The sequence below is a fragment of the Brachyhypopomus gauderio genome, chromosome 9 (assembly GCF_052324685.1).
Source record: "Brachyhypopomus gauderio isolate BG-103 chromosome 9, BGAUD_0.2, whole genome shotgun sequence".
Classification (NCBI taxonomy): domain Eukaryota; kingdom Metazoa; phylum Chordata; class Actinopteri; order Gymnotiformes; family Hypopomidae; genus Brachyhypopomus; species Brachyhypopomus gauderio.
This window is the reverse complement of record NC_135219.1, coordinates 9,105,860-9,117,324: the sequence shown is the minus strand read 5'-3', so window position 1 is coordinate 9,117,324 and position 11,465 is coordinate 9,105,860. Positions and strand designations below refer to the sequence as shown.

The following is an 11,465-nucleotide window of genomic DNA, read 5'->3' as shown; positions in this document are numbered from 1 at the left end:
TTGTTAAAGGAGAGGCAGCATGGAGCAACAGAAGCGGCAGAAAGGGGGAGCGGAGAAGTTACGCGCGAAGAAATTGAAGAGTCTCAATGTAGATGCTACAAAATGTGTAAAAATCACAGACATGTTCGCTGCTGTAGCCTCCACGTCCTCTGTAGGTGAAGACAGCAGCAGCAGACAGGGAGAGCAGCAGCCAGAGATGCAGTCTTGTGAAAGAGAGACGAGGGACAGACTGAGAGGGAAAGTGTAGTACGTAAGCAGGTAGTAACATTAGGATAACACAGGGACTTTATTACATGAGAATGATGAGCAATGGAGATTGATTAGTTTCAATATTAATTGGTATTTGCATACATCCCAAAATCTGGCAGCCACGCGCCCTTATTCTGATAAAATAGCAAATGGTCAAGACTGAGAAGTGTTGGATGAGCAGCAAGTGTCCATTTTAGGCTATCATAGCATTTTAGATATTTAGGTTAAAGGTGTGTTGAAAGGCTGTTATAGTTTGTATTTGTAGCCTCTATGCTGTGGTTCAACGTGTTTTAAAAACTCAATCAAGTGAAATTACAGATTTTAAAACTTATAAATGATAAATGAAAGTTTTGCAATTTAAGCATGACTGCAATAAGTGTAAAAATATATAAAAGGTTGCAAAAAAAGTACAAAAGATATGCCCACACTGAATAAGAGTAAAACGGTGTCAAATGCTTTTAAGACATATTTGCGTTGCATGAATTCATAAAGCAGCTTTGTTTTATGCCGGATACAAATACATGTTATAGCTGTTTAAAGGAGGGAGCACCTTTAACCTGAAGAATTAGAATTGAGCTGTTATATCAGAGATATTCAGAAAATACATATTAGAGATGAGTTCAATAAAATCATAAAAGTGATTGTGATATAATAATGCTAAGATTGAATCCAATGACTTTAACCAGTTATTTTTTTATTTTTTTCTACGTCGTACCCCACATACATAAATTACAAGTCGGTTGTGCTCCGCTAATTATGAGGGGCCAGTCTAAACCAAAAATGCCAGGGCCGATTTTTTGTCCCAGTCCAGCCCTGCCGGTACGCCAGATTACCAGTCCAGCCCTGGTCATGATGTGTAACTTTGTGTTCTGTTTACGTTTGTATTTTGTGTGTAACATGCATTGTTTCATTTGATATACCACAGAATGTGCAGCGATCTTGAATCAAAAACCTATCTAGTTTCCTCAGAATATACTTACAGTCTGCGACTTATAGTTGCACTGACAACATGCCTTAAGTATTTTGACTGCCTTGTTGGCAACGGCACACAGACTAGATATTCTGATGGCACTGACAAATTGACTGACCTAAATATTTTGAGGCAAAAACAAAGAATTTTGAGTGAAGTATGTGCTGTTGCAGGTATTTCATTGAGTTTTGCTGTTTGCACTAACTGTTTTGAGAAATGCATTTGTTGTGATGCCAATGTAAATTATGATGTGAGAAATGTACTAAATCGAGAAAAACTGCTTCACTTTTCATTTCATATTCATAAACTCACCATGGCTATAATTAGCGCACTGGTATTAACTTAAAAGTGTGATAACTTCACCTGAGCCCAATATTACAGCCAAGCAAAAACCACATGTAAACGAGTTCACACATTCTCAAGACTCACGGCAAGAGGTGTGTGTGCCCGTTTCGTGTTCACTTGCGAAGTTTGCACAATGCTCACTCCAGACCAAAACTGTACCTTTAAAATAAATCTGGATGTTAACTGGCGGCGGGCGCAGCATTCTGTTGTTGACCTGTGATCAAACATTGTCAGAGAAAACACCATCAAATCCTCATCGGAAAATGTACCGTCGCAGGAGTTCGGATGGTATTTTTTGCAGAGACGTGTTCTGCATCACTCACTTGATCACCTTGGTGCTCTGTATACATTAAGATCTGGAAAGGCGCTAGATTAATAAAATGCATTATTACTATTTATCAAAATTACGTCGGTAATTGAATTCTTGCATTCGTTGTATAAGGATGCACTCTGCAAACAACCAGGAAACGGCTTGATTTTGTAGTTTTCACTGAATAGAAGCGCAACGAGTTCAGTCACTAGGCTACGGAAGCCTGTTGGTTTGTAATGTTCAGTAGCTTCACGTCGTGAAAAGGAGCGTATTGCTTTTGAACTCTTTCAGGCAACACGATTCCAGTGTAAACTTAGGCAGTTAAGCTACATAACGTTATCTAGAAGTAAAAATCTAACTACAATGCATCACCAGACGCTGACTGCTTGTGAAAAGCAACGTTTTCATTGTCAGTAGACATTTAAATAGATGTTACACCTATTTATAGCCTATTTATGCGATGTCCAAGTCAATTGGATTGTTTGCAAACGTTTATTACGAGATAAGAATCAAGATACAACGGAAGTTTATAAAACTGCACAGGTCAGATTTCTTTGTAATACGGAAATACAGAATACAATGTTTTATTGAATCTGGCCGTGGTGCTGAAATATTGTTACTATTGTCGTTATTACTTAAATGGCTGTAATAAGCATTTAAGGTCAGTCTACAACTATTACTACTACTACTACTACTACTACTACTACTACTATTACTACTACAACTACTACTAGGCTACTACTACTACTAGGCTACTACTACTATTACTACTGCTACTATTACTACTACTACTACTACTAGACTACTACTACTACTACTACTACTACTAGACTACTACTACTATTACTACTGCTACTATTACTACTACTACTACTACTAGACTACTACTACTACTAGGCTACTACTACTATTACTACTGCTACTACTACTACTACTACTACCACCCAGAGGTGGACATTCCAGGTTAAGAAAGTAAAAGTCCTCACCGAGATTTTGCTCAGACTTCCTGGATTGTGTTGATTCCATTAATTTTTACCTGGTTTGCACTAATTAGAAAATCCAGCAAGCTTGATTTAAATCCTGGGAAGGAGTTTTACTTTCTGAACCTGGAATGTCCACCTCTGCTACTATTTTTACTACTGTTCCTACTATAACTACAACTACAAGTATTACAACAACAACTACTACTACTACTACAACTACTGTTACAACTACTACTGCTAACAACAACAGCAAAAAATAAAATATAATATTAATTTAAAAAGAGTAATAAATAATGTAATATATATTTTAAACATTTCAAAATGTTCATTTCAACTAAGACAACTTACTGTCTCACTCGCAAAACTATTATTTCTACTTAGGCCGCTTGTATTGAACTCACATTAGGTCGTAGAACCCCCATGTTGTGCTCTGGTAATATGAGTTTCAACAGCAGAGGGCGCACTTGGACAATAAAATTGTACAGCTTGCATTTCTTTCCTTCGTATTTAAATGTACACCTTGACGTTTATTGTGCGTAACATTTTTTTGCCCTTTAGTCAAATCGGTGTCATCTTTTGACTACTGTGGTTGCTTAACGACATGCAGCTGACAAATCTGTCTCCATCCATTTAAACTCCACACACATTGTTTTGTGTTCTGCTTAAATCTGAGGCAAAAAATATTACCTATTATTGTTCTAAAGCATCTGTAAGGTCTGGTGTTGATATCTTAATTAGCATTGTCACTTGTGAAATGCTTATTTTTAAATATGTCCTGATTAGCTTTTCAGTACCATAAGACGTATTAGCATAAACACAAATATTTGATATTTGTATTTAATAACTTAATTCTTAAATTCTGCAGAATTAAACAGAGGTGTATTTCTGATGATGCTAACAATTCCAGCCTTTTCACCCTTTACTGTCAAACACTTTGTTTTTGAGGACCATGTTACCTGTGTACTTACAGAAGGTCCATAAACATTTTATGTGCCTAAAAAAGGCCATACAAAAGAGTTTATAGCACCATAGGCCTATCATAACATTACTATACTGATATTTTAAAATATTTATTGAAGCTATATGCTGTATATTAAAGTTATTTCAAATCCTTTGTGAAGCCTTATATTCCCCAGCTTGTGTTGTGATTGTGAAGGTGAGATGAATTATGTAATAGGGATCATATAGTATTGAGTCACGTTGAGAACGTTAGGGACACAAACTAAATTTTAGTCATTACGTTTGCAGTTTGTATTTGTGAAGGACGTCTGTTATCTGTTCTCACCCTTAATAATACATTAGAAGTTGAAAGCATCTTGTTCTGGAATGAGAATGAACAACTCATAGAAGTTTTACACTGTTTTACACCCAAATTCAAATATTCAGCTCACAATTGTACCATTAAAAAAGGCAGGTAGGTTTTAAGGTACCCTTTTTATTAACATAATAAGACAATAAAACTCTAGTCTGCTCTAAGTATGATTTTGCACGTTTTTATTTTAAGGCCATGACTGCCTTTTTCCGGTTTGTGGACCCTTAACGACTGGTGTCTTACCCTCAAATGTCGTTCTTCAAGGATCCAGCCGATACAGTCTGTAAAGTGCTTAATAAATCTTTTATATCCTGCTCTGCTCTTGATAACAAACAGATGACTCGTTTGTCATGACTCTTAATCATTGATATTACGTTTTTGTCACGCTCAACTGAATAGAAACAGCACTGGCAATAATAATAACAACAATAATAACAATAATAATAATAATGAATAGTTATTATTGTAGTAAAATATGATGCAGGTCATTGTATATCTATGATTGCTCATTGGCTCATAAAACCTAGTTTGTTTGCAACTTCAGCTATTTCAGAGTTCATAATGGTTATCCTTTCGAGAGAAAAAAAAACGTATTACCCTGGTGATTTTAACACGGGAGGGCATTTTCAATATTAACTTTATAAAATAATATATAGTCTGTGCTTTACAGGTTTTTTGTTTTTATTTTGAGCCCATCTGCCTAACTGGTGTTCCAACATATACATTACTATTACCTTTAGTTTAAATTATAGTATCATTCTAGGCTATAGCTGCAGCCAAAATGCCATGGATTTGTTTAATGGATTGTTTGACGAAGTTAGTGGAAAACACTCACAAAAGAACTAGGCGTATTTGTTCCCCTTCATCATTAATGGCTTGTTAATCTCTAAAATGAATCAATATTTGGAAACCCAGTCTTGCAATACAAGCACACCTTCTCATCTAATACTGCTTTTAATTTCAGTTCAGGCTACAACAAGAATTTTGAAATACTGGTTAAAGCTTCATTACATAAACTAAAAAATACTGAAATTTAGTTTCCACTTCATACAAAATAGCATATTCGCAATTTTATAGCTTTTGAGGCAAAATAGACCGATAAAATATTTACACCGAAAATGTGGATTCGATAAATGTTTAGGAGAGAACGGTTTAGGTCTCTTACACGAAGTCTGTATTATTATTGTCGCGTTTTGTGTATTATTTGGAGAAACGGCGGTGAAACTGCTAATGAGCACCTAATTATCCGACCTAGGCTGGATTTACGAAAAGCAAGTCAAAGATCATTTTAAATGGTAGAGCGAGTATTTCACTGAACACTCTCTCTGTGTTAGGATTATCACTACGATGACCTTTTGAAAATCTCCTGGTCAGATCATTTGCGGACCATTTCCGTTTTTTAACGAATCGTCACTGTAAAGGGAAAAATCTCAAAACATTTTTATTATTATTGTTATTATTATTATTATTATTATTAGTAGTAGTAATAGTAATAGTAGTAGTATCCTATAGTATGAGCAGGATGTTTAAACTGGAACAGATAGTCATGTAGACTAGATTTCACAAAGCTTTTAAAGAATATTGTGCCTACCCTCCTAATCCGCCCAGAACTTTGCGGGGTTCGCTATTGTTCTCGCCGAGCTCGAGAGGCCGTCATTAGTGCTGATTAGTGCTGAACAGTTTGACAACCTTATTGACTGCCAGAAACACTCTTTGCAAACCCACTTCGCTTTTGTCCTTGCACAAATTCACCGAGCGCCTCGCTTCCTTCTCCCCACTTCGAATGAACCGTGTCTCTTATTGTCGCAGTGACAAATTAGTTTACAACTTGTTAGAATATCTTAAGTGCCCAGTCTGCCATCAATTCCAATAACAAAGATAACATAACAGAAGCTCTCAATGTGCATTGATTAATTGCAGAGAGAAATGAACAAACAACAAAAATTATTAACTATGTACAAATACAAGGGATTATCACGGAGCTTCTGCAGTAAGGGGTATTAGGGCACTCGACATCAAGAAGAAATCGCCTGCATCATTTAAGCAGCTGTATGCGTGATCCTACCTGCTCTAGAACGAGGATATCTGTTAGTGTATATTTTATCACCGTGTAAACTGCTAAGGACGTTTCGGAAGATATTCAGACATTGTTCACATGCGCACTTCATAAATAACAGCGACAATTGTCTTTACAGCGCAAACAAAAGGGCGCATTTCGAAAAAACCCGAGTTTAGGATAGACCCATTGAATATATCGGATAAACTGCAGTGTGCCACTGATTTGGGAAGTGGAGATGTTGTTATTTAAAAACAGTTTTATTTTTTAACGTTAGGCTATCAGCCTGACCATGGAAAAAGAAACAAAAACAGTTATTAGCATGCAACGGACTTATATAACAAGTTATGCAAAGACGTTGCAGCTGATACTGTTTAACACTTATCACAGTCCTAAATGTATTACAGAAATGACTATTAATTGAATTCGAGCAATTATGTATGTTAGGATGTTTCTAGAAAAAATAGCATTTCCAAAAAAAATGTAGTACGCATTAATTGATTCAATACAACCAAACAGCATAGCATAAAAATACCATCCATATATAGGCTACCATTCTCATATACCATTTACGTGTGAGGATTATAGGACTCGTAGTGCTTTTTGTATCTTGCTGGGTTTGAAATCAAGGCGCTCCGCCCTTTACTTGACCCTGTGCTGTCGGAGAACATTAAGATGCGCTCGGCTTACACCACAGCAGTCAACGCGATCGGACACGCAGCGAGCTATCATGTCGAACACGCCATTATAGCTCACATTTACCCATTCAGTCCAATGCTTGAACCACACACTACTTAAACATCTTTTTCAGCAACTCTGAGCCAAAGGTTCAAGCGATTCAGCCATGTGTGTCGGGTTTAATGCATTCACAATTTTGAACATGCACTGCACGTGAGGTCGTGATTCAAGGTCGACGTGGGCTTTAAGGCAACTCAAATGACTCGGTATGCGAGAGGCAGGAATAACATAGAAAGGCATCGGCATCTTACCGGCATACGCCAGTAGCATCGGTACCTTACGTACGGGTGACGGTAGCACATGTCAATCTATTTTGAGTCGCTGACATATACCACTGAGGTTGGGTGATTATATCATATGCAATTGTTTCGGTATCTTACAGCTGGGTGATACTGTCATATGCCAGTGGATTAAATGGCGTATTTTAAAACCTTCGACTTTAAAATTGTGCCAATAACCCCGCCCCCAAGTAGACCTAATCAGGAAATCGAACATTTGTAGGAGATATGTCCATATGGGGTTTTAAGCTCCTCCCGAGACACGGGGACCAGTCAAATCCCATGTTTGATGATGTTCTAATTGAAAACCAAACGTAACCATAGTATTTTTTGACAAGTTTTAGTGCAAAATGTCTATGCATTTACTAAATTGAGCTTTTTTTGGTAAAAAAAAAAAAACCAACAATATTTAATTAAAATGTGCAGAAGTTTGTTCATTGCAGAGGTTGTTAATTTATTGTCAGAAAATCAGTGAGATACTGAACTTAATCAGGGATGTTGCAACTTTGCATAAGACTGTAAATATACCATCAACATAATACACAGGTGCCAATTCATAGGCACGCGCCGACACGAAAACTGTATTGTGCCAGTAGAGTTGCATGCGTATAAATATTTTATGAACATAATGAACAAGTCAAAGTCATACATTGTTCTTGATTTAAACGTCAATTATTCAAGTTCTTGATATTCAGTGTTGCGCAGTACCATCAGTGCAACACATTCGAATTAATCTAATGTCCTGTTGTAATGCTGCACTATGGTCTATTGGGCTGTGTGTTAACTAATATGGAATGATAAATGTTTGTATGTTAATGCATGAAGGTCCGTGCACAAAGTAGCCCGGTAGCGCACTAGCAAAGAAAGTGCCTTAACGTCAGTGCATATGCACGTGCCAGTGTCTCAAAACAAAATGTCGATGTCATAGGTCTGTACCACCGTCACCTGTACGTAAGACGGCGATGTCAATGCCAGCGTCTCTCGAACGTAAGACGCCGATGCCTTTTCACGTTGTTACCGCTAATTCGGTATCCGTAGGCTAATTGGAGGCCTTTGCTGGAGTGATCAGCCTCAAAGTGATAAAAGAAAAAAAAATCTCTCAAGCATGAAAAAAAAACGTCCTTTTCTTTCGACTTTATATTTCAGGGCGAGCAGGAATACCAAAAAGGTATATGCCATCAACAACAACAACAACAATAACATCAATAATAATAATAATAATAATAATAATAATGATAATTTTGACTATTAAAGAGAATAAGTCGTTGCTCGTCAATCATTTTATTAATTTAAAGTCCTTAAATCATTGTGTCCACTACTCGGCGCAGTCTAAAAGTCCATCGATGTACACCAAAAATGACCGGACTTGAAATGAGCAAGCAAATCAAAATTTTCTATTAGACCAACGATTTTTAATACGTAAACATCTTAGAAAACTCGGGAGGTAAAATGTCGATTCAACGTGAAGTCCTTTGCAAAGCAAAAAAAGGGGTGTTTCGACTTGTTTTTTTAATTTCCTTGAGTCATCCGGTTTTGCGTCATAGAAAAGTAATCTGAACACACACAGGCTCTCTATCTATTTTTCCAGTGTCATATCTTCGTATGTTTCATACTTGGTTTTGAAAAAAAGATGAATACATTTTTAGAGATAGAGCATCCCATAGATCCCTGGCTGGTGTGACAGCCGTCAAATAACAACAAAAACACGGCCTCTGACACGTGAAGGCAGGCACCGACGCGCACGTTTGTCTTGCTGATTGTCTGTGTCGAATTCCTTCGTAACGCCTCAATATTCTCGTCGTTTTCCAGAGTGGTGCGACGTTAGATATCACACTCGCTGTCACTCGAAGTGATAGAGATGGCAGAGGCGGCAGCTTTGCTAGACAGGCTAGCTTCTGGACTAGATGTGTTTCCGAGTCGATCCATGGCGCCGTCTTCCCCAGTAACCGAGCCGCTGGACAGCACCTGTTGTTGTAGTCTTTGGGAATGGGGTGGGGAGGATGGTAACAAGGTTTACATCGATGTCAGTACCTACACCTGCGTGTCCCCATCCAAAATGTTAAAACAACTGCCTATAAAAAGATATCTGAGGTTTGACGTGTTGCATGTGCACGGCTAACATAAGGCAACATGAGGTGATTAAGGGGTGTACGCCTTCGTCGTAAGAAAGCGGAATGCCCCGGAAGAACACAATGTAAGAGACCGAGAGCATCAGAAGAATGCACAAGCCAGTGATTTTTCACCTAATGTCTACGCATGCGAAAGAATGCAATCAATTAACATGTCACCAGGTTCATAAAATTGAGCTACTCATTGGGGCAACCAAAATTGTGAACATTGCTTTGTTTTTTATTTATTTTTTATGTGGGGGTGGGGGGTATGTTAAGGGGGGTGTTATTATATCTTGTTTATGGCGTGTTTATTTGCTGGAGCAAAATTTAATATTCGGTGATTGGATTAATTTAAAACTACAGAGAAAGCCCCTCTTAACCTTATCGTAACACACCCGTAGCAATCCTCAAACAAAACAGACGCTTAACCTCCCAGTAGAATTACCTTAATACCGATGTAATCGGTACAAAACCAGGAACAGATTAGTAGATCAAAATAAAATGTTAATCATTCATTTAAGGTACAGTTATATCTAATAACCGATTTATTTTATTGCTTTCTACTTTATGAGACTAAATGAACTCCGTCGTAAGCCCAAGCCTCTATATTATGATGTAGTCTACACATAGCCTAATTGTAAGACCTGGAAATAACGTAAAATGCACATATTTTAGTGGTTGGGTGTTACGGATGTAATCGGGCTTCCGATTACAACAACACTCTCTTCATTTTAAAACTAAATATGAATAGTTTATTACAACTAGAAACTATGAAATTGATATTGTAACCATTCAAAAAGAGTGAAGTCTGTTGGTTGGATAAAACATGCCTATACTACAGCTCGCCTCAAACGTGAACAAAGCTTAGCCTGGCGGCTTTTATTATGTAACGTGTGAAATGGTTCATGAAGAAGCATCAGGACAAAAGACATATCACTTCGTAATGTAAGAACGCACCTGTTCTTAGCGGCTGCCGCTCTGTCCCTTTGTCTTCGATTTTTAAACCAGTTCCCCACCTGGGTAGGAGTGAGTCCCGTTGCTTGTGCAAGCTCTCTCTTTTTGCTCGGGTTCGGATAAGGGTCCTGGAGATACCACTCTCGAAGCAAATGTCTGGTCCTTTCTTTGAAGCAGTGGGTTTTTTGCTCTCCATCCCATATAGTTTTGGGAAGGGGAAACTTCTTTCGCACCCGGTACTTGTCCACTGGTCCTAGCGGGCGGCCTCGCAGTTTTTCTGCCTCCTGATAGTGCGACTCTAGCCAAAGCGCCTGCAATTTGGAGTGGGATTCTTTGGTGAACTTGTGGTTTTCCAGAATATGGTAAAGCTCACGAAAATTCCCGGTGTGGAAGGCCACGATGGCACGGGCGCGCAGTACAGACTCATTTCGGTTAAGGACCTCGCAGGCGGCGGGGGCGACGGGCAGCGACCAGAGGAATCGGCCGAGTCGCTCGATGTCCCCGCTTTCCTCTAAAGTCTCGCATACCCCCGCTACCTGCTGGGGACTGAAATTCAGTATCGGCAACTGGAACATGTAGGCTTCTGTCTCCGTCTCCCAGTCCTCGCTCTGTCTCGTTATCACGATTTCACGATCTGTTGCGTCAAAAAGGCAATCCCAGAGACGGCGGATGAAGTGCTCAACGATGCACCGACCGACTAGCAGACTCGGTAGACGATATGGAGAGCTCGAGTGAACGAGAATATAGCACGAGAACGGAGATATTTCGAGGAGGGAAAAGACGTTCAATCCAAGACTGGATTTCTATTGGACCTGGCGGATTGGTTGCGTAGATCCCACGGACCGCTGTCAATCACTGTCAAGTGTGCGAATCACCCCAAATGGAGCGCAAATACATTTCAGCACCTCCCAGATCTCAACTGCGCTCTTTAGAATGAAAACATTTCCGACCAACGTTTTTGTGTGTGTGTGTGTGTGTGTGTGTGTGTGTGTGTGTGTGTTTTCTTCTCATTTAATTGTGCTCGTTTGCGTTTTGTGAGCACCGTAAATGTTTATCTAAAATCGTTCAGAGACAATTTTGTCGAGAATCGCTCTAGGAATAAATCGTATTGTTTCATCAACACAGAAGCCTATCTATCAGAAGCACAGCTCTGATAAGG

The 11,465-nt window shown here is 38.6% G+C and overlaps 1 protein-coding gene across 1 annotated transcript; it reads right to left on the bottom strand.

The window, feature by feature from the left end:
• Nucleotides 1-8,403: 8,403 nt before the first annotated feature.
• On the bottom strand, nucleotides 8,404-11,009 carry six6b (SIX homeobox 6b). Its single transcript, XM_077016193.1, has 2 exons — nucleotides 10,310-11,009; nucleotides 8,404-9,219 (listed from the first exon to the last, which is right to left on the bottom strand). Exons 1-2 carry the CDS (start codon nucleotides 10,879-10,881, stop codon nucleotides 9,063-9,065), a joined length of 729 nt encoding a protein of 242 aa, XP_076872308.1. The 5' UTR covers nucleotides 10,882-11,009; the 3' UTR covers nucleotides 8,404-9,062.
• Between the last annotated feature and the right edge of the window lie 456 nt (nucleotides 11,010-11,465).

Excerpts from the sequence above, each read along its gene's own strand:
- six6b (XM_077016193.1), bottom strand. The coding sequence starts at position 10,881 with ATGTTCCAGTTGCCGATACTGAATTTCAGTCCCCAGCAGGTAGCGGGG. Across the intron at positions 9,220-10,309 it reads GCGGCAGCCGCTAAGAACAG|ACTACAACAACAGGTGCTGT; the intron begins GTGCGTTCTTAC and ends CCATTCCCAAAG.